At 38.8% G+C, this 20,516-nt stretch overlaps 1 protein-coding gene across 5 annotated transcripts in view; it reads left to right on the top strand.

Moving 5' to 3' along the window:
* EXOC2 (exocyst complex component 2) overlaps positions 1-20,516 on the top strand; it is a 286,884-nt gene that overhangs the window by 149,920 nt on the left and 116,448 nt on the right. For all 5 annotated transcript variants that reach the window (XM_059399325.1, XM_059399328.1, XM_059399324.1 and 2 more), the window contains one exon: positions 1,136-1,260. In XM_059399325.1, coding sequence (XP_059255308.1) covers positions 1,136-1,260 — 125 coding nt within the window. The remainder of the gene's footprint in view (positions 1-1,135; positions 1,261-20,516) is intronic.

Here is a 20,516-nt window from a genome sequence, read left to right as displayed (position 1 = left end):
TTCTATATATCTTTTAAATTGTCTTTTCTAACCATATGTTGTCTTTTTAGGTTATTATGGAACATTTAAAAATAAATAAAATCCACCCTTCCTAGAATAACAATAATAATAATTATAAAATAATAATAATTTTTGCAACAGAACTTTTTGCTTGAGTATTTTGCTTGAGTATTTTGAAAGGAAGCTGATAGTTGATGAAGGAATTAATGGAAGTTCCCTTATCTGAACTGTCTTTGAAGTTGCTGAATAGAAGTTGGAAGTTGACCCCAGTTCTCCTGATCATTGCTGTGAACTAGACAGTAGGAATGCCTCTGCCCTGCTCCTGCTGGAGGCTATGAAGCAGAACAGCAGGGAGGGGAAGCAGGGCATGGAGGAAGGAGGAAACAGGAAAGAATGTGATAAGAAAAAGAGAAGAAACTGGAAGTGATTAACACTCACTGAATTACTAATTTGCTTTTATTCCTGTGAACTTATTTCCATAAAAAATCTTTAAGACCTTATTTCCCACTTCACAATAACTGCATTGAATGATATGTAATCCAAGAGGCTTCAATAGTTTTATTTTTTCTTAAATTTCTTTGTTATGGGAAGAGTTATTCGTTATATGATTATATTTGAATAAGTTCCTTTATGATAATTTGGTTCACTATTGAACTTTCACTGCATTTATAGTGACATTTCTAACTGGTTGATATTTACCTCCAATTTAAGGCTAATTGGCCTTGCCCTGTCTTTGCCTTTTTTTTTTTTTTTTTTTGTTTGAAAACATGAATTTGCTGTTTGGAAACATGACTTTTGAAGAGAAGTAGAATATCTTGAAGACAAGGTTGAAAACCCAAAGGATTCTCCTTACTTCTCCTGCTGTGTCGTCCTGACCAGTCTGCCACTCCCCCACCTGCCATGCACCTTTGAGAACAGCATGGTATTCTCTGTGTATTCTTAAAGTGTATTAGCTGTGCTGGGGAGGCTTTGGTAATGCGATGTGGAAAAGGAAATATTTGGTCTATCACCAAATTAAAGCTCTACAGCCAAAGTGGGACAAGGTGGGACCTTTTTAGGTGGGAGGGCATTAATATGTTCAAACCGATTTTTATTCTTAATTCAAAATATATTCATAGTATTATTCCCCCCTTAGCATGGAGATACAAAACTCCTCACCGGGTGGCATTTGTTGAAAAGTTGACCAAGCTTGTTTTAAGTCAGCTGCCTAACTTCTGGAAACTCTGGATTTCATATGTTAATGGAAGCCTTTTCAGTGAGGTATGTATATAAATTTGACTGTAGATATAGCTAAGTCATTGTGTAACCTAGTCTTAAAAGTTTTAGATTTTGAAGTGGCTTTTTTAAAACTTAGGAGGCACAAAGCCTGTTAATTATTGTCAAATATATTAAGATTAATTAAAAGCTCTATAAAGCTCTAACACTTCATAGCTGTATGATCTTAAACAAGTTACTTCATTGTTCTGGGACTTAGTATCCTCAACTGTAAAAAGACAATAAGGGTATCTATATCAAAAGGTGGTCATGAAGATTAAATGAGATATTCAGTTAAAAAAAAAAAAGAAAATGTGAAGTATTTGAAGGAATTTGAGTTGAGTAGATGGATGGTCAGGCAGAATTATAGATGAAATTATTGTATAGCTGATATGAGCAAATGGTAAAATAAGGATAAAATGTTTGCAGTTTGCACATGGGTCTGAGGTAACCCACGTACTTATGGAATTTCCTAGTTTGAAAGAATTTAAAGATCTCTTTTCTAGTCCCCTGTGATCAGCCTGTAGAAGTTGTTACAAGCATTTACACTTTTACAAGTAGCACATTCACATGGTGTCTATATCATAATTGGTAGCACAGAAATTATGAACAGAAAGTAATGAGACTGATTTTTATAACTCAGACTCATCATTTTAGTGTCTCACTTCAAGTTCCCCATGAAAGACCCCCAGATTCTGAAGTATAGACTCTTAACACCCCTTGCCTTGAGCTGCGAAGGTAACATGGAGAAGACATCTCTGGTTTTGTGTCTCTACAGAGAACTCTTTACAACCCTGAGAGATGGCAGAGGTAGAAATCTTCCCAATGGTAAAGACTATTTCCTGCTGCCTTGCACTTGCCAAAGTGAAAAGTGGATATGGAAAAGGACTAACTGGTTTTGGTTTTTTACACAAAAGCATACCATTATGGTTCAAGACCTTTCTTCCTTTGCAAAAGTCGTTAGATGTCTGGGGGATCCATCCAGTCTCTCGCGATCCATGAACATTTATTCATGCTACTTTTTGTTTTAATTGTGTTATTGTATTTAATTGTGTTATGGTACAATACATCATTAGTTTTTGATGCAATGTTCCAAAATTCATTGTTTACATATAACACCCAGTGCTCCGTGCAATACATGCCCTCCTTAATACCCACAACCAGGCTCACCCTCCTCTCTAAAACCCACAGTTTTGTTTCCCAGAGTCCAGTCTCTCATGGTTCATCTCCCCCTCCTATTTCCCTCCCTTCACTTTTCGTTTCCTTCTCCTAATGTCCTCCATGTTATTCCTATGTTCCGCAAGTAAGTGAAACCATATGATAATTGACTTTCTCTGCTTGACTTATTTTACTCAGCATAATCTCCTCCCGTCCCATCCATGTTGATGCAAATGTTGGGTATTCATCCTTTCTAATGGCTGAGTAATAATCCATTGTATATATGGACCATATCTTCTTTATCCATTTGTCTGTTGAAGGGCATCTTGGCTCTTTCCACAGTTTGGTGAGCGTGGACATTGCTACTATGAACATTGGGGTACAGATTGCTCTTCTTTTCACTGCATCTGTATCTTTGGGGTAAATACCCAGTAGTGCAATTGCCAGGTCATAGGGTAGCTCTATTTTTAATTTTCTGAGGAAACTCCACAGTGTTTTCCAAAGTGGCTGCACCAACTTGAATTCCCACCAACAGTGTAAGACGGTTCCCCTTTTTCCACATCCTCTCTGACATTTGTTTTTTTTTTCCCCTGCCTTGTTAATTTTTGCCCTTCTAACTGGTGTTCTAACTTCTAACTGTGGTTTCGATTTGGAATTCCCTGATGGCTAATGATGATGAACATTTTTTCATGTGTCTATTAGCCATTTGTATGTCTTTACTGAACAAGTGTCTGTTCATGTCTTCTGCCCATTTTTTGACTTGATTATCTATTTCTTTGGGTGTTGAGTTTGAAAGTTCTTTATAGATCATAGATATTAGCCCTTTGTAGTGTCATTTGCGAATATCTTCTCCCATTCCATGGGTTACCTCTTTGTTTTGTTGACTGTTTGCTTTGCTGTGCAGAAGCTTTTGATCTTGATGAAGTCCCAAAAGGTCATTTTTGCTTTTGTTGCCCTTGCCTTTGAAGACGTGTCTTGAAGAAGTTGCTGCGTATGTTCTCCTCTAGGATTTTGATGGATTCCTGTCTCACATTGAGGTCTTTCATCCATTTTGAATTTATCTTTGTGTATGGTGTAAGAGAATGGTCAAGTTTCATTCTTCTGTATATAGTTGTCCAATTTTCCCAGCACCATTTATTGAACAGATTGTCTTTTTCCTGTATTGTCTTTTTCCCGTATTGTTCAAGACTATTTGGCCCTAGAGTTGAGGGTCCATATCTGGGCTCTCTACTTTTTCCACTGGTCTATGTGTCTGTTTTTGTGCCAGTACCATGCTGTCTTGGTGATCACAGCTTTGTAATAAAGCTTGAAATCCAAACGTGATGCCTCCAACTTTGTTTTTCTTTTACAGTATTTCCTTGGCAATTTGGGGTCCCTTCTGGTTTCATACAAATTTGAAGGGTTTTAATCAGGAAAGGATGCTGTATTTTATCATACATTTTTTCTGCATCAGTTGAGAGGACCATGTGGTTCTTCAATCTTTTCTTATTGATTTGTTCTATTCACATTGATTTGGGAATGTTGAACCACACCTGCATCCCATGGATAAATCCCACCTGGTCATGGTAGATAATCTTATTAATGTACTATTGGATCCTATTAGCTAGAATCTTGTTGAGAATCTTGGCATCCATATTCATCAGGGATATTGGTCTGAAATTCTCCTTTTTGATGGGATCTTTGCCTGGTTTGGGGATCAGGGTAATACTGGTTTCATAGGAAGAGTCTGGAAGTTTTCCTTCAGTTTTTTTTTTTTTTTTTTGAAATAGTTTCAGGAGAATAGGTATTATTTTTTCTTTGAATGTTTGGTAGAATTCACCAGAGATTCTATCAGTTCCTATACTCTGTTTTCTGGGAAGTTTTGATCACTGCTTCAATTTTGTTGCTAGTTATTGGTCTATTCAGGTTGTCAGTATCTTCCTGATTCAGTCTTGAAGTTCATAGGTTTCCAAGAATGCATCCATTTCTTCTAGGTTGCTCAACTTACTGGCATATAGCTGTTGAAAATAATTTCTGATGATTACTTCTGTTTCCTTGATGTTAATGGTAATCTATCCCCTTTCATTCATAATTTTATTAATTTGGGTCCTTTCTCTTTTCTTTTGGATTGGTCTGGCCAGTGGTTTCTCGATCTTATTAATTCTTTCAAAGAACCAGCTTCTACTTTTGTTGATGTTTTTCTATTGTATTTCTGGTTTCTGACTCCTTGATCTCTGCTCTAATCTTAATTATTTCCCTTCTCATGCATGGGGTTGGCTTAATTTGTTGTTGATTTTCCAGTTCTTTAAGGTGTAAAGAGAGTTGGTGTATTTGGGATTTTTCAGTTTTTTTGAGGAGGCTCAGATGGCTATGTATTTCCCCCTTAGGACGGCCTTTGCTGTATCCCATATATTTTGTACCAGTGTGTCTTCATTCTAATTGGTTTCCATGAATTGTTTAATTTCTTCTTTAATTTCCTGGTTGAGCCAAACATTCTTGAGCTGGATGGTCTTTAGCTACCACGTGTTTGAATTTCTTCCAGACTTGTGATTGTGTTCCAATTTCAGTGCGTTGTGGTCTGAGAATATGCAGGGAATAATCTCAATCTTTTGGTATCAGTTGATACCTCATTTGTGACCCAGTATGGTGTCTGTTCTGGAGAAAGTTCCATGTGCTCTCGAAAATGAATGAGTATTCTGTTGTTTTAGGATGGAATGTTCTGTATATATGAGGTTCATCTGGCCCAATGTGTCATTCAAAATTCTTGTTTCTTTATTGATTTTTTGCTTAGATGACCTGTCTACTGCTAAGAGTGGCGTATTATGATTCCCTACAATTAATGTGTTCATGTCAGTATGACTCTTTATTTTGATTAACAGTTGGCTTGTGTAGTTGGCTGCTCCCATGTTGGGTGCATAAATATTTACAAATGTTAGATCTTCTTGTTAGATCCTTTATGAATGATGTAGTATCCTTCTGTATCTCTGACTGTAGTCTTGAGCTTAAAATAATTTGATATGATATAAATAAATTGATAAGAGAATCGCTACCCCAGCTTTCTTTTGAGGCCCATTGGCATGACTGATGGTTTTCCTTTACTTTCAGTCTGGATGTATCTTTATGTTCCAAATTCATCTCTTGTAGATAGCATATGCATATGTCCTGTTGTTTTTTCCAGTCTGCAACCCAGTGCCATTTTATGGGAGCATTTAGACCATTTTTATTGTCTTCACGTTGCCTGTCAAGTCCTTGTTTCTATGGACTATCTCTGTAAATTTCTGTTCTGTATCACTCTCGGAGTCTTTCTTTTTTATTGAACCCCCCTTAATATTTCTTGTAGTGCCAGCTTGGTGGTCACCTAGTCTTTTAGTCTTTGCCGGTCTTGGAAGCTCTTTATCTCTCCATCCATTCTGAATGTCATCCTGGCCAGATAAAATATTCTTGGCTGCATGTTCTTCTTATTTAGTGCCCTGAATGTGTCTTGCCAGCCTTTTATGGTTTTCTAGGTTTTTGTGGACAGGTCTGACATTATACTGATGTTCTTCCCTCTGTACGTAAGGAATCTCTTCCCCCTAGCTGCCCTTAAAACATTTTCTCTGAATTTATCATTCACGAATTTCACAGTCACATGTTTCGAGGTCTTTCTACCCTCATTGATCTTGGGGGAGTGTCCTCTCTGCTTCTAGGATGCAAACACTTGTTCCATTCCCCAGAATGGGGAAATTCTCATCTAGGATTTTCTCAACTATATCTTTTAGTCCTCTCTCTCTCTCTCTCCAGCCCCTCAGGTATCCCAGTAAATTCTGGCATTGGAACATTTCATGGCATTATTTATTTCTCTAATTCCATTTTCATGGCTTCTAAGCTGTTTGTTCCAGGTCTCCTCCTGATTCTTCTTTTCTATCAGTATATCTTCTAGGTCACTAATTTGGTATTCTGCCTCATTTACCCTAGTTGTTAAAGTATTTAGATTAGATTGAACCTCACTGACAACATTTTTAAGTTCTGCCAGATCAGCTCTCACTTCTGTCCTTAGAGAATCTATATTGCCACTAATGGTTTTCTCCAGCCTAGCCATTGTCTGGATAACTGTTACTCTGAATTCTATTTCTGACATGTTGCTTATGTTCATATCCAGAAGTTCTGTGGCAGGGGTCTTGGTCTGTGAATTTTTCCTTGGGGGTTCCTCCTCCTAGTAATTCTGGTGAGAGGTGGTTGAGGGAATGTACAGAGTCCATTTTGATCCATATTGATCACAGTCCAACCTAGATGCCCCTTTAGTGTTCTTGACCTCTTTTTGTTTCAGCCTGACTTCTGGGGATTGGGGGCGGTGTCATGCCTTGTCGTGTTCCTGATCCCAATGGGAAGGCTGCAAGCTTTTTCCCGTTGAGGATGATATTTGCTGTGGGTTTTTCATAGATAGATTTGATGAAGTTCAGGAATGTTCCCTCTATCCCTATACTTTGAAGCGTTTCAATCAGTAACGGATGCTGGATTTTGTCAAATGTATTTTCTGCATCAATTGAGAGGACCATGTGGTTCTTCTCTCTTCTCTTATTAATTTGTTCTATCACATTGATTGATTTGAGAATGTTGAACCATCCTTGTAGCCCAGGGATGAATCCTTGTAGCCCAGGGATGAATCCCACCTGGTCATGGTGGATAATCTTTTTAATGTGCTGTTGGATCCTGTTTGCTAGGATCTTGTTGAGAATCTTAGCATCCATATTCATCAGTGATATTGGTCTGAAATTCTCCTTTTTGGTAGGGTCTTTGCCTGGTTTGGGGATCAGGGTAATGCTGGCTTCATAGAAAGAGTCAGGACGTTTTCCTTCTGCTTTAGTTTTTTTTGAAACAGCTTCAGGAGAATAGGTATTATTTCTTCTTTGAAAGTTTGGTAGAATTCCCCAGGGAATCCATCAGGTCCTGGGCTCTTTTTGGGGGGGATGTTTTGGATCACTGCTTCAATCTCGTTACTAGATATCGGTCTATTCAGGTTTTCAATTTCTTCCTGGTTCAATTTTGGGAGTTTATAGTTTTCCAGGATGTATCCATTTCATCTAGGTTGCTTAGCTTATTGGCATATAACTGTTGATAATAACTTCTGATGATTGTTTTTACTTCCTTAGTGTTAGTTGTGATCTCTCCCTTTTCATTCATAATTTTATGTATTTGAGCTTTCTCTCTTTTCTTCTGAATTAGTGTCGCCAATGGTTTATCGATCTTACTGATTCTTTCAAAAAGCCAGCTTCTAGTTTCATTGATACGTTCTACTGTATCTCTGGTTTCTACCTCATCGATCTCAGCTCTAATCTTGATTATTTCTCTTCTTATGTGTGGAGTTGGTTTGATTTGTTGTTGATTCTCCAGTTCCTTAAGGTGTAGAGACAGCTGCTGTGTTCTGGATTTTTCAATTTTTTTGAGGGAGGCTTGGATGGCTATGTATTTCCCCCTTAGGACCGCCTTTGCTGTATCCCGTAGGTTTTGGACTGAAGTGTCTTCATTCTCATTGATTTCCATGAATTGTTTCAGTTCTTCTTTGATCTCCTGGTTGATCCAAGCATTCTTAAGCAAGGTGGTCTTTAGCTTCCAGGTGTTTGAGTTCCTTCTGAACTTTTCCTTGTGATTGAGTTCCAGTTTCAAAGCATTGTGATCTGAGAATGTGCAGGGAATAATCCCAGTCTTTTGGTATCGGTTGAGTCCTGATTTGTGACCCAGTATGTGGTCTCTTCTGGAGAAGGTTCCATGTGCACTTGAGAAGAATGAGTATTCTGTTGTTTTAGGGTGGAATGTTCTGTATATATCTATGAGGTCCATCCGGTCCAATGTGTCATTCAATGCTCTTGTTTCTTTATTCATTTTCTGCTTCAATGATCTGTCTGTTTCTGAGAGAGGCGTGTTAAGATCTCCAACGATTAGTGTATTCATATCAATATGACTCTTTATCTTGATTAACAGCTTTCTTATGTAATTGGCTGCTCCCCTATTGGGGGCATAGATATTTACAATTGTTAGATCATCTTGGTGGATAGTCCCTTTAAGAATGATGTAGTGTCCTATATCTCTGACTACAGTCTTTAGTTTAAAATCTAATTTGTTTGACATGAGAATCGCTACCCCAGCCTTCTTTTGAGGCCCATTGGCATGAAAGATGCTTCTCCATCCCTTCACTTTCAGTCTGGGTGTATCTTTAGGTTCAAAATGAGTCTCTTGTAGACAACATATGGATGGGTCCTGTCGTTTTATCCAGTCTGCAACCGTGTGCCATTTTATGGGCGCATTTAGGCCATTCACATTGAGGGTGATTATTGATAGATACGTTTTTATTGATATAGTGTTACCTTTGAAGTCTTTCTTTCTGTAGATTGTATCTGTATTTCTGTTCAATGCTATTCTTGGGCTTTTTCCTCCTTTAAAGAAGCCCCCTTAATATTTCCTCCAGTATCGGCTTGGTGGTTGCATAGTCTTTTAAGCCTTGCGGGTCTTGGAAACTCTTTATCTCTCCATCCATTTTGAATGTCAGTCTTGCTGGATCAAGTATTCGTGGCTGCATGTTCTTCTCATTCAGTGCCCTGAATATATCTTGTCAGCCCTTTCTGGCTTGCCAGGTCTCTGTGGACAGGTCTGATGTTATTCTGATGGGCCTTCTTCTGTACGTAAGGATCTTCTTTGTCCTAGCTGCTTTCCAGAGGTTCTGCCTACAATTATAATTCTTCATTCTTACTATAAGGTGTCTCGAGGACTTTCAAGAATCTGTAATCTTGGAGGGAAACCTTTCAGCCTCTAGTACATGAACGCTGGTTCCATTCATGAGATTCGGAAAATTTTCATGAAGAACTTGTTCCACTATATCTTCTAGACTTCTTTTTTCCCTCCTCCCCTTCAGGGATTCGAATAATTCTGACTTTGGAATGTTTCATGGCATCATTTATTTCCCTGATTCTGTTTTCGTGGCTTCTAAGTTGTTTGTTCCAGGCTTCCTCCTGATCCTTTCTCTCTGTCTGTTTGTCCTCCAGATCACTAATTCTGTCTTCTGTCTCAGTTACTCTAGTGTTGAGAGAATTTAGATTAGATTGGAACTCATTGAGTGCATTGTGAAGCTCATCCCTGGTAGCTTTCAGCTTTTCCCTAATATTGAAAACATGATCTCTAGTCGTTTTCAGTTCGGCCCTAATCAATTCCATTTGGCACCCATGGCTTTCTCCAACCTAGCAATTGCTTGGATAATTGTTAGCCTGAATTCTCTTTCCGACATATTGTCTATGTTGATAGCCGTTAGCTCGGTTGCAGAAGGTCCATCCTCTGTATTTTTCTTCTGTTGGGCATTCCTTCTCCTAGTCATTTTGGTGAGAGATGGCTGAATGGGTGTAGTTGGATGTATTGACTGTGGTGCAGTCAAGGTACACCCTGGAACGCTTCTGAGCAATCAGGGTTCCCCACCCAAATGAGAGGAAAAAGAAAAGGAAAAGAAAAAAACAGAGAGGGAGAGAGACAGGAACGAAAGGTGAGATAAAAGAGAAGGTTCAGCCCAAATGGGCCCCAAGGGAAGATTTATGAAGTATACAAACAAATACAGACAAACAAAAAGACTGATAAAAGTATATGACAAGAGAAAAAAAATAAAGGAAGAACCTCCCTGTCACAAAGAACCCCAAGTGTAAGATTTATATACTATCAGGACAAACACAAAAACACACAAATACTGGTGGAAGAAAAAGATGGGAGAGTGGTTGTAAATTCTCAGTGTGGGTGAGGAAGGTTGTTTTGATTCTTCCTGGATGTATCTTGCTATCTTTGTTAAAGGACTCAACTTTCCTAAGATAAAGGGGGGATTAGGAATTGGTTTACCTATAGGGGTGGCATTGATTGGGGAAAGGGGATTACCTTGAAGTTTAACTCTATATGAGTATTAGAAAATAAAAATTAAGAAAAGGAATAAACTAGACTAAACTAAGCTAAAATTTAAAAAAAGAAGAAATTAAAAAAATAGAAATGCAAAAGGAAAACACAGGTGTATGTATCAAAAAGTTCAGGTTAGAAGGTTATTATGAAATTTGATGTACTGTACATCTCACTGTGACGGTAAATAGGTTAAAAAATTATCTATATAATAATAAAAAATTATCTATATAAAAAAATGAGCCAGAATAGTGGAAACGAATTAATAATAAAAATTGTCCTATGAAGTAGTGGTGGTTGTTCTCTTGTCATCTTTTTTTTTTTCCTTTCCTGGTTGGTTTTCTGGGGGAGGGGCCTGCCACGTGGGTTTTCAGTCAATGATGTTCTCTGAGTTAAGTCCTCCCGCCCCCCTCAAGGGGGTGGGCTCTGAGGAAACTCTTTATTTCAGGCTTGTTCTCTGGAGGTTATTTGTTCACTTTTGTTTTTCTCTCTCACCTTGACCGCTTTTGATGGTTTTTGTAGATTTAGAGGAAAGCAAACTGCACCCTGACCTCCCTCTCAGAGAGAAGCCTCAGTCTGGCTGCAGAGCCCAAATAAATCCCCCCTTGGCCACTGGCAGAGCAGGTTCCCAGTAGCGGTCCCTGGGGACTCGGGATTTTTTGCTTGTACCCCAAACCATGGCAGCGGCTGCTGTCTGGGCAGCTCCAGACTGCCAGTGAAATTCCAAGCAGCGATCGCACACTGAGATTTTCTCGCTGGCCTGGCTGGGAGTGCCTGGTCTTTCAGGTCCGAGAGTACCCAGCTGGCGTCTGTGTGCACCTCTCTCAGGGGAGGGTGCGGGGTAAGACACAGACTCTGATGGCACGGCAGGGCACTCGCATGGGGACTGCAAAAAGGCTATGCTTCTGCTGGCTGGCGAGGCTCCCATCCCCTCACAGGAGCCAGGTGCCAAGCACTCTCAGGTGCGCTGGTGGTTCAGGGACCAAGACCTGGTTTCTCTGCAGCACTCTCTCTGGCTCTGCGGCAGGGGTAGCTGTCCTGGGTCTGGAGACTTAAGCCCCTGACCCTAACACCCCATTCCTGCGACCCCCCCCCCCCCCCCTCCCGTGATCCTTTGTTCTTTTTGGTGCTTTCCACCAGACTCCGGAGTTTAATGCTGGTCCCCTGGCGCAGGGCACTCTCGTATTGAGATATTACTTTCCAAAGGGTCGCCTCTGGTGGCTTCCTTCCCCTTTTGTTTATCTTCTGATATCAGTCCGACTTTCCCACTCCGCTTTACCTGCCCACTGGCATTTTCTGCTCCGGTAGAGATCCAGACGTGTATAATTCTGATCTCAGGCTGATTTTGTGGGTGATCAGAGTTCTTTGGAAGGTAATCAGCTCACTTTAGGGTACAGGTTGAAAGGGCGCCTCCTCCTGCTTCCCCGCCATCTTGTCTCTTTTTTTGTACTTGTTGAGGCCTGATTTGTGACTTAGTATAAAATCTATTCTGGATAATGTCCCAAGTCCTTGAAAATAATGTGTATTCTGTTGCTTTAAGATAGAAACTTCTGAATTTATCTTTTAAGTCCATCTGGTCCAGTGTGTCTTTCAAAGCCATTGCTTCCTTTTGATTTTCTGCATAGATGATCTGTCCATTGATGTAAGTGGGGCCGTTAACATGCCCTGTTATTATTGTATTATTATCAGAGAGTTCCTTTATGTTTGTGATTGTTTTATGTATTTAAACATGTTGGTCATATAAATATTGACAATTGTTAGATCTTCTTGTTGGATAGACCCCTTTATTATGAAATAGTGCTTGTCTTCACCCCTTATTACAGTATTTGGTTTAAAATCTAGTATATTTGCTATAGGTATGGCTGCTCAGAGTTTCTTTTGATGTCCGTTAGCCTGAAAAATGATTTTCCATCCCCTCACTTTCTTTTCTGTTTGTTCTTTCTCTTTTCTTTTATTTTTCTTCTTTTCTTTTCTTTTTAGTTTCTGAGGTAAAATTTAATGATTCATCAGTGGCATACACCAAGTGCTCATTACAAGTACCCTTCTTAATGCCCATGGCTGAGTTATCCCTTCCTCCCAAACACCTCAACTCCAGCACCCTCAAGTTTGTTTCCTAGAGTGTCTCTTTATCATTTGCCTTCCTCTCAATATTCATCTTATTTTATTTTTCCTTCCTTTCCCCTATGTTCATGTTCTATTTATTAAATTCCATGTACGTTGCTTTTCTCTGACTGACTTATTTCACTTAGCACAATGCCCTCTTTTTCTATCTATGTTGTTGCAGATGGCAAGATTTCATTCTTTTTGGTGGCTGAGTAATATTCAATTATATATATATATATATATATATATATATATATATATATATATATTACATCTTATTTATCCATTCAGTTGTTGATGGACATCTGGGCTCTTTCCATATTTTGGCTATTGTGCACATTGCTGCTATAAACATTGGGATGCAGGTACCCCTTTGAGTCACTGTGTTTTTGTATCCTTTGGATAAATACCTAGTAGTGTAATTGCTAGGTCATAGGGTAGCTCGATTTTTAACTTGTTGAGGCACCTCCATACTGTTTTCCAGAGTGGCTGCACCACTTTTCATTCCCACCAACAGTGTGAAAGGGTTCCCTTTTTCCATATCCTTTAACATCTGTTATTTCCTGACTTGTTAATTTTAGTCCTTCTGACTGGTATGAGGTGGTATGTCATTGTGGTTTTGATTTGTATTTGCCTGATTACAAGTGATATTGAGCATTTTTTCATGTGTCTGTTTGCCACTTGTATGTCTTTGGAGATATGTCTGTTCATCTACCCATTCATTCAGTGGATTTTAGTTTAGTTTTGTTTTTTTGGGTATTGAGTTTGGTAAGTTATTTATAAGATTTTTGGGTGCTAGCCCTTTATCTGATAAGGCATTTGCAAATATCTTCTCCCATTCTATAGGTTGCCTTTTAGTTTTGTTGACTGTTTTTTGCTGTGCAAAAACTTCTTATCCTTATGAAGTCACAATAGTTCATTTTTGCCTTTGTTTCTTTTGCCTTTTGGAGACCTGTCTAGCAAGAAGTTCCTGCAGCCGAGGTAAAAGAGGTTGCTGCCTGTGTTCTCTTCTAGGATTTTTTTTTTAAAGATTCTATTTATTTATCTGACAGAGAGAGAGAGAAGGAGAAAGAGAGTGAGCACTGCCAGGGGGAGAGGGAGAAGCAGGCTTCCCACAAAGCAGGGGAAGCCCGATATGGGACTCAATCCCAGGACTCTAGGATCATGACCGGAGCCGAAGGCAGTGTCTTAACCAACTGAGCCACCAGGGCATCCCAACTCCTCTAGGATTTTGACAGATTACTGTCTCACATATAGGTCTTTCATCCATTTTGATTTTATTTTAGTGTATGGTGTAAGGAGGTGGTCCAGTTTCATTCTTCTGCATGTGGCTGTCCAATTTCATCCCCTTTGTTGAAGAGACTGGTCCCCCCCTCCCCCGCCTTGGATATTCTTTCCTGCTTTGTTGAAGATTAGTTGACGTAGAGTTGAGGGTCCATTACTGGATTCTCTCTTGTGCTCCATTGATCTATGTGTCTGTTTTTGTGCCACACAATAATGACAGCTTTGTAATACAACTTGACATCAGGAATTGTGATGCCTCTAACTTTTTTTGATTTCAACATTCCTATGGCTACTCAGGATCTTTTCTCATTCCATACAAATTTTAAGATTGTTTGTTCTAGCTCTGTGAAGAATATTGATGGTATTTTGATAGAGATTGAATTGAATGTGTAGATTGTTCTGGGTAGCATAGACATTTTAACAATATTTATTCTACCAACCCAAGAGCATGGAATGTTTTTCCATTTCTTTGTGCCTTCCTCAATTTAATAAGCATTCTGTAGATTTTAGGGTACAGACCCTTTACCTTTGGTTAGGATTAGTCCCAGGTATCTTATGGTTTTTGGTGCAGTTGTAAATGGGATTTATTCCTTGATTTCTCTATCTTCTGCTTCATTATTAGTGTATAAAAATGCAGCTAATTTCTGTGCATTGATTTTATATCCTGTGACTTTGCTCAATTTTTGTATCATTTATAGCAATTTTTGGGTGGAATATCTCAGGATTTTTACATAAAGTATCATGGCATCTGTGAAGAGTGAGCGTTTGACTTCTTCTTTGCCAATTTGGGTGCCTTTTATTTCTTTTGGTTTTCTGATAGCTGAGGCTAGGACTTGCAGTACTGTGTTGAACAAGAGTGATGAGAGTTGATATCCCTGTCGTGTTCCTGATCTTAGGACAAAAGGTTTCGGTTTTTCCCTGTTGAGGATAATATTCATTATGGGTCTTTCTTTCTTTCTTTCTTTCTTTCTTTCTTTCTTTCAAGACTTATTCACTTGTTTATTTGAGAGAGAGATAATGAAGCATGAGCCACAAGGAAAGGGAGAAGCAAGCTCCCCACGGAACAGGGATCCCAACATAGGGCTTGATCCCAGGACCCAGGGATTATGACCTAAACCAGAAGCAGACACCCAGGCGCCCCTTGCTGTGTGTTTTTCGCATATGCCTTTTTTGATACTGAGTTGTGTTGCTTCTATCCCTACACTGCAGGGAGTTTTTGTCAAGAAAGAATGATGGATTTTGTCAAATGCTTTTTCTGCATGTATCGAGAAGATCATATAGTTCTTGTCCTTTTTTTTTTTTTTAATTAATGTGGTATATCACCTTAATTGATTTTTAAACGTTGAACCACAGTTTGTAGCCCAGGGATAAATCCGACTTGGTTGTGGTGAATAATCCTTTTAATTTACTGTTGGATCCTATTAGCTAGTGTCCTGTTGAGAATTTTAGAATCGGTTCATTAGGGATATTGGTCTGTAATTCTCCCTTTTCATGGGGTCTTTGTCTGGCTTTGGGATCAAAATAATCCTGGTCCAATAGAGTAAGTTTGGAAGTTTTCCTTCCATTTCTATTTTTTTGAAACAGTTTCAGAAGACTAGGTATTAATTCTTCTTTAAATGTTTGGTAGAATTCCACTGAACTTCCCCTTACTTTGAATCTGCAGGTGTCATTAGGTCTAAATAAGTCTCTTATAGGCGGCATGTACATGGGACTTTTTTTTTTTTTTTAATATTCTGACATTCTGTGTCTTTTGATTGGAGCATTTCGTCCATTTACATTCAGAATTATTATTGATAGATATGTATATAGTGCCACTTTATTCCTGTTTTGTCTTTTTTTTTTTTTTTTTTCTGGAGATTTTCTCTTTTTCTTTCTAGTCATTGTCACTTTTGGTCTTTCCTTCCCACTCAACAAGTCCCCTTTAATATTTCTTGCAGGGATGGTTTAATGGTCATGAAGTCCTTTTTAGTTTTTGTTTATCTGGGAAGCTTGTTATGTATCCTGCTGCGTAGAGTATTCTTGGCTGCAGATTTTTCCCATTCACCACATTGAATGTCGCTGTCTTCTGGCTTGCCAAGTTTCTGTGGAGAGTTCTGCAGCTACCCTTCAGGTCTTCTGTTGTAAGTTGGGGACTTCTTTTGTCTTGCTATCTTCAAGAGTTTTTCTCTATCACTGTATTTTGCAAATTAACTGTGGAATATGTTGGTGTTGGCCTGCTATCGTTGATTTTGAGGGAGTTCTCTGTGTCTCCTGAATTTGGATGTCTCTATTCTTTTCTAGATGAAGGAAGTTTTCAGCTATTATTTCCCCATATAAACCTTTTGCCCACTTTCCTCTCTCTTCTTCTGGGACTCCTATGATATGAATGTTTTTATGTTTGATTAATTCACGGAGTTCCCTAAGCCTATTATTGTGATCCATAATTCTCTCTTTTGTTTGGCTTCATTATTGTCCATTGTACTATTTTCTGTATCACTTATTCATTGCCCTGCTTCTTCAATCCTTGCAGTCATTACATCCAGTCTGTTTTGAATTTCAGTTATTACATTTTTCATTTTTTTTAATTCTTTTATATCTGTGGTAAGCATCTCCCTGATATCTTTCATTCTTTTTTCAAGCCCAGTGATTATCCTTATGACTGTTTTTTTAAATTCTGCATCAGGCATATCTCTGCCTGTGACCTTTTTTTGTTCTTTCTTTTAGGACGAATTCCTCTGTTTTTTTGTTTTGTCTAGGTCTCTGTCTTTTTCTATATTAGAAAATCTTGCTGTGTTTCCTGATATTGAGAGCTTTAGGAAGAAGAGGTCATACAGTGTCCAGGGCCTGGTGCTTCAGGAAGCATCTCTGGTATATGCTGCATGCATTCTGCTACTGTGTTTGGGAGTGTTTGGACATTGGCCAGAGTATGGCAAGTTTTAACTAGGTGTGCTCTGGTCTTCTTGTTAAATGAGACCTGATGCTATTTCCACTACAAGTGAAGTTTTCAGAACTCCATGGTTAGTAGATGTGGTACAGGGGTTTTCTGCTGGTCTTTTGGGAAAGGGCCTCCTTCTCTGAGGAAAGCAGTATCAGCAGAATGCAAGGGAATAAGACTTGGTATAAGCAGATTAGGCAGCCAGTGTTGGCATTGTGCTGTTTACTTAAATTGGTTTATGCTGAAGGATGGGGGAAAGAAATGGTGCCAGCCAGCTCCTTTGTCCCTAGAGAGGGGTCTCTGTGCTTGCTGCTCCCAGGGAAACACTTCCAGAAGAGTGAATAATTTCCTCTTATGCATCCCTAGTGTTTCTTAGATCGCTGTTTTCTCTCTTTCTATCTCCAGGTTGCTTGCCTGCCTGGAGCAGCACAGTGCACTTTGGGTTATATCCCATCCAAGTCTGGTAACTTTTGAAACTCCAAACTTTAAGGTCATGCTATAGCGGGTTCTGAGCACGTCTTCTTGGGGGGGGTCTCATTGCTCTGGGGCAGTTATGCTAGAGTGCAGGGGCATGGGATTTGGAGCAGAGGCTAAACAGCCAGTGTGCAGGTTTTCTACCCTTAGTGCCTAGGCCGGGGGTGGGGTGGCGGGAAGAAATGGCGCTCTGCAGCTCTTTTGTCCTCCAAGAGATATCTCTGTGAATGCCACCTCTCACAGATGTGCTCCAAGAAGAGTGAACAGTCTCTCCCCCATGTACCTTAGGTGATCGTTGGATTGTGCTGTCTGCCCTCGTCTGCTTGCTTGCCTTCTCTCTAGGACTAGGATCTCTATCTCAGCCAAGCCTACTGACCTTTGAACTCCAGTCTCTGAGCCCTACTGGTTGCAGAAACTCAAAAAAATCAGCCTCTCTTCAGCCCTTCTCGTTTTTCCAGCTAATGGCTTTGGGGAAGTGTTGTCCTTGTGCATTTCCCTGTATGCTCTTCTCTCTCTCCTTTCTCTGTGAGTAGGGCTCCTTCCCCTCAGCAATACCTGTGATCCTTTTCTTCCCACAAATCATGCCACCACAATTCCCGTCTTTCTCAATTTGGCCTTTTCTCTCCCTCCAATTAAAAAGTTTTTTTCTGTCAGACCTTAGGTTGATTTCTTGGGTATTCAGAATGATTTGATAGTTATCTAGTTGTGCTGAGGTGCCATACAGGCCTAGATTCCTTCTGGTACACTTTAATCTTAGTATCCCCTTATTCTTAGCTCCTTAGTACACTTTAATCTTAGCTCCTCCCAGTCTGAGGAAGAAAATGCTTTAATTTCAGTTTTTCTGGTGTCCTGTAAAAAGTTTTTTCAACATTCTGCTTTCACACATGTCTGTATCATTTTGCATTTTTATTCCTCTCAGCCACATGAGAGTTGTGTGGCTCTATGTGCTGAGGACAGGTTTGGGGTTCTTGCCCTCTGCCATGGTATAGAACAGCCACACCACTGATACTGTGTCATAACTTCCTCTTCCTATCTGCTTCGTCTCTAATCCTGATGGCTCATGAGGACTGGAAAGGTTAGCTGCTTCCATATCAGTGCCTTGGTTGATTGTGTTAATAGATAGCTCTTTTACAGAACACTAATTTTAGTGTTTAAATAGAAATGTCCAATATGGGACGCCTGGGTGGCTCAGTTGGTTAAGCAGCTGCCTTCGGCTCAGGTCATGATCCCAGCGTCCTGGGATCGAGTCCCACATCGGGCTCCTTGCTCCGCAGGGAGCCTGCTTCTCCCTCTGACTCTGCCTTCCACTCTGTCTGCCTGTGCTCGCTCTCACTCTCTCTCTCTTACAAATAAATAAATAAAATCTTTAAAAAAAAAAAAAAAAAAGAAATGTCCAATATATATCACTTATTAGCTGCGACTTGAGGCAAATAACTTTATTACTCTGTGCCTGATTGCACAGGTCAGGTTTGAGGATTAAACAAGTTAATGTCAGTGAAGTGCTTATAACAGTGTCCAGCAGGTAAATGAAAATTTAATCTTATTATTTAGAATGCATATTTATTCCAGTATTTAAAATTGTATTGGCCTGGCACATAATAGGTGTTCAGAGAATAAAGTTTAGTAGCATTAAGAAATAGTGGACTGTTGGGGTGCCTGGGTAGCTCAGTTGGTTAAGTGTCTGCCTTTGGCTCAAGTCATGATCCCAGGGTCCTGAGACTGAGCCCTGCACTGGGATCCCTGCTCAGCAGAAACCCTACTTCTCTCTCTCCTTCTGCTGCTCCCCCTGCTTGTGTGCTCTCTATCTCTCTCTTTATCAAATAAATAAATAAAATCTTAAAAAAAAAAGAAATAGTGGACTGTTTCATACTGAATAATGTCTAGATGGATTCACTCATCAAAAGAATTAGTACTTTAGGAAATGGATTTTAGACCTACTTATTTGTTTCCAGTCCAGTGTTTCTTCCTTCCAGATTGATTGCTGTAAGTCGCCTACCACACAAAGATAGTAGTTGCCTTATCTTGAGTTTTTTAGAGTTCATAAAATTCCTAAGATTTTCATCTGGAGTATTTTAGTGAAACATTAGTTGTTGGATATGCCTATGGTATTTTTACCTATCTGTATCTTTAAGCCTTTAAGAGATTATAGTTATAATTAGTAATTATAATTATAATTATTAGTTAATAATTATAATTATTTTAAAAATTGAGTATACTATACTGATTTGGGCATGTTTTTAAACTATTTATCCTCTATTGAAAAGCGAGAAAGACACTGAAGGGTAGTAGAAGGGAATGAAATGGAGGAGTTAGGAATGTGTGGTCACCATATCAAACTATTAGTGAAATCCAGAAACTTAATTAAATTAAAACTAGGAAGAGTTCCAAGTCTTTTGATAGTCGGTATTTAAACTCACATAAGAGAGTTTTGTAATATTTAAACAGTATTTACTTGAAGGGTTTTTTTCTAGTTAGAGAACTATTTTACTTTATCAAGAGCCCATCCGTTAAAGATTTAGATGGAGTTTCAGACAGTTTAAAAAATAGTTCTTCAAACCAGTCATGCCCATGTGAAGTAACATACATGAATCAGAACAGTGAAATCTAGCCGTTGGTCTTACCACAAAGTAGTTTTGGTCTGTGTGTGCAGGAAAGAGTTAAGGATTTTAGTTAACGAAATGGTTAATATTAGGTTGAGATCTCACCTTTAGATATACCCTAAATATAATATAATTTGGAGTGAATATGTTAAGGCATCCAAATAATTTTTAAACACTAATAATCAACATTTTAAAAAGTTGTATGACTCATGGTATATAAATTAAAATGCACTTTATCTTCCAAAATTAGATTTTCTTTTAAAAATAGGGCAATATGTTGATAGGTAACTATTTTTTAATTAACAGTTTCAAGAGGTATGCTTTAAAACTAATTCCTGCCCTCTCCAATTTCTATGTATTTGGAGACCAGACCTTGAAGTTTGTAAATTATTTTGTCTAGTAAATGTCATCATGCATTCCTTAGCACCTGTTTAATAGGCATAATTTAGTTTTAATTTTGATATATTTTGTAAGGATTGATCTTCACTCTTTTATTTGATTTAAAAATATTTAGAACAAAGCTATGAAATAACTAGCCCATTAAACAAGCCCACTATACAAAAAGTTCAGTATTAAGAACTGTGATAGCTAGAATTAGAAAAGCACCATCTATTATTAGTATACTTACAGTTTTATGCTGGCTTGACTCATTATTGAAACAAATTATGCCTTTATTTCAGAGCTCAATCCCTTTGTCCATAGCACACTAAACCAGCACTGTCATTTAGAGTTCAGAGAAATAGAACCAAGAAGATGTTGATTCTGCTTCCAACTGTGTATAAAGAGAAAGATTTACAAAAGGAATTTGGCTTACCTGATTATAGAGGTTAAAAAGTCCCAGAATCTGCTGT

The sequence above is a fragment of the Mustela nigripes genome, chromosome 5 (assembly GCF_022355385.1).
Source record: "Mustela nigripes isolate SB6536 chromosome 5, MUSNIG.SB6536, whole genome shotgun sequence".
Taxonomy (NCBI): Eukaryota; Metazoa; Chordata; class Mammalia; order Carnivora; family Mustelidae; genus Mustela; species Mustela nigripes.
This window is presented reverse-complemented; position numbering and strand designations above follow the sequence as displayed.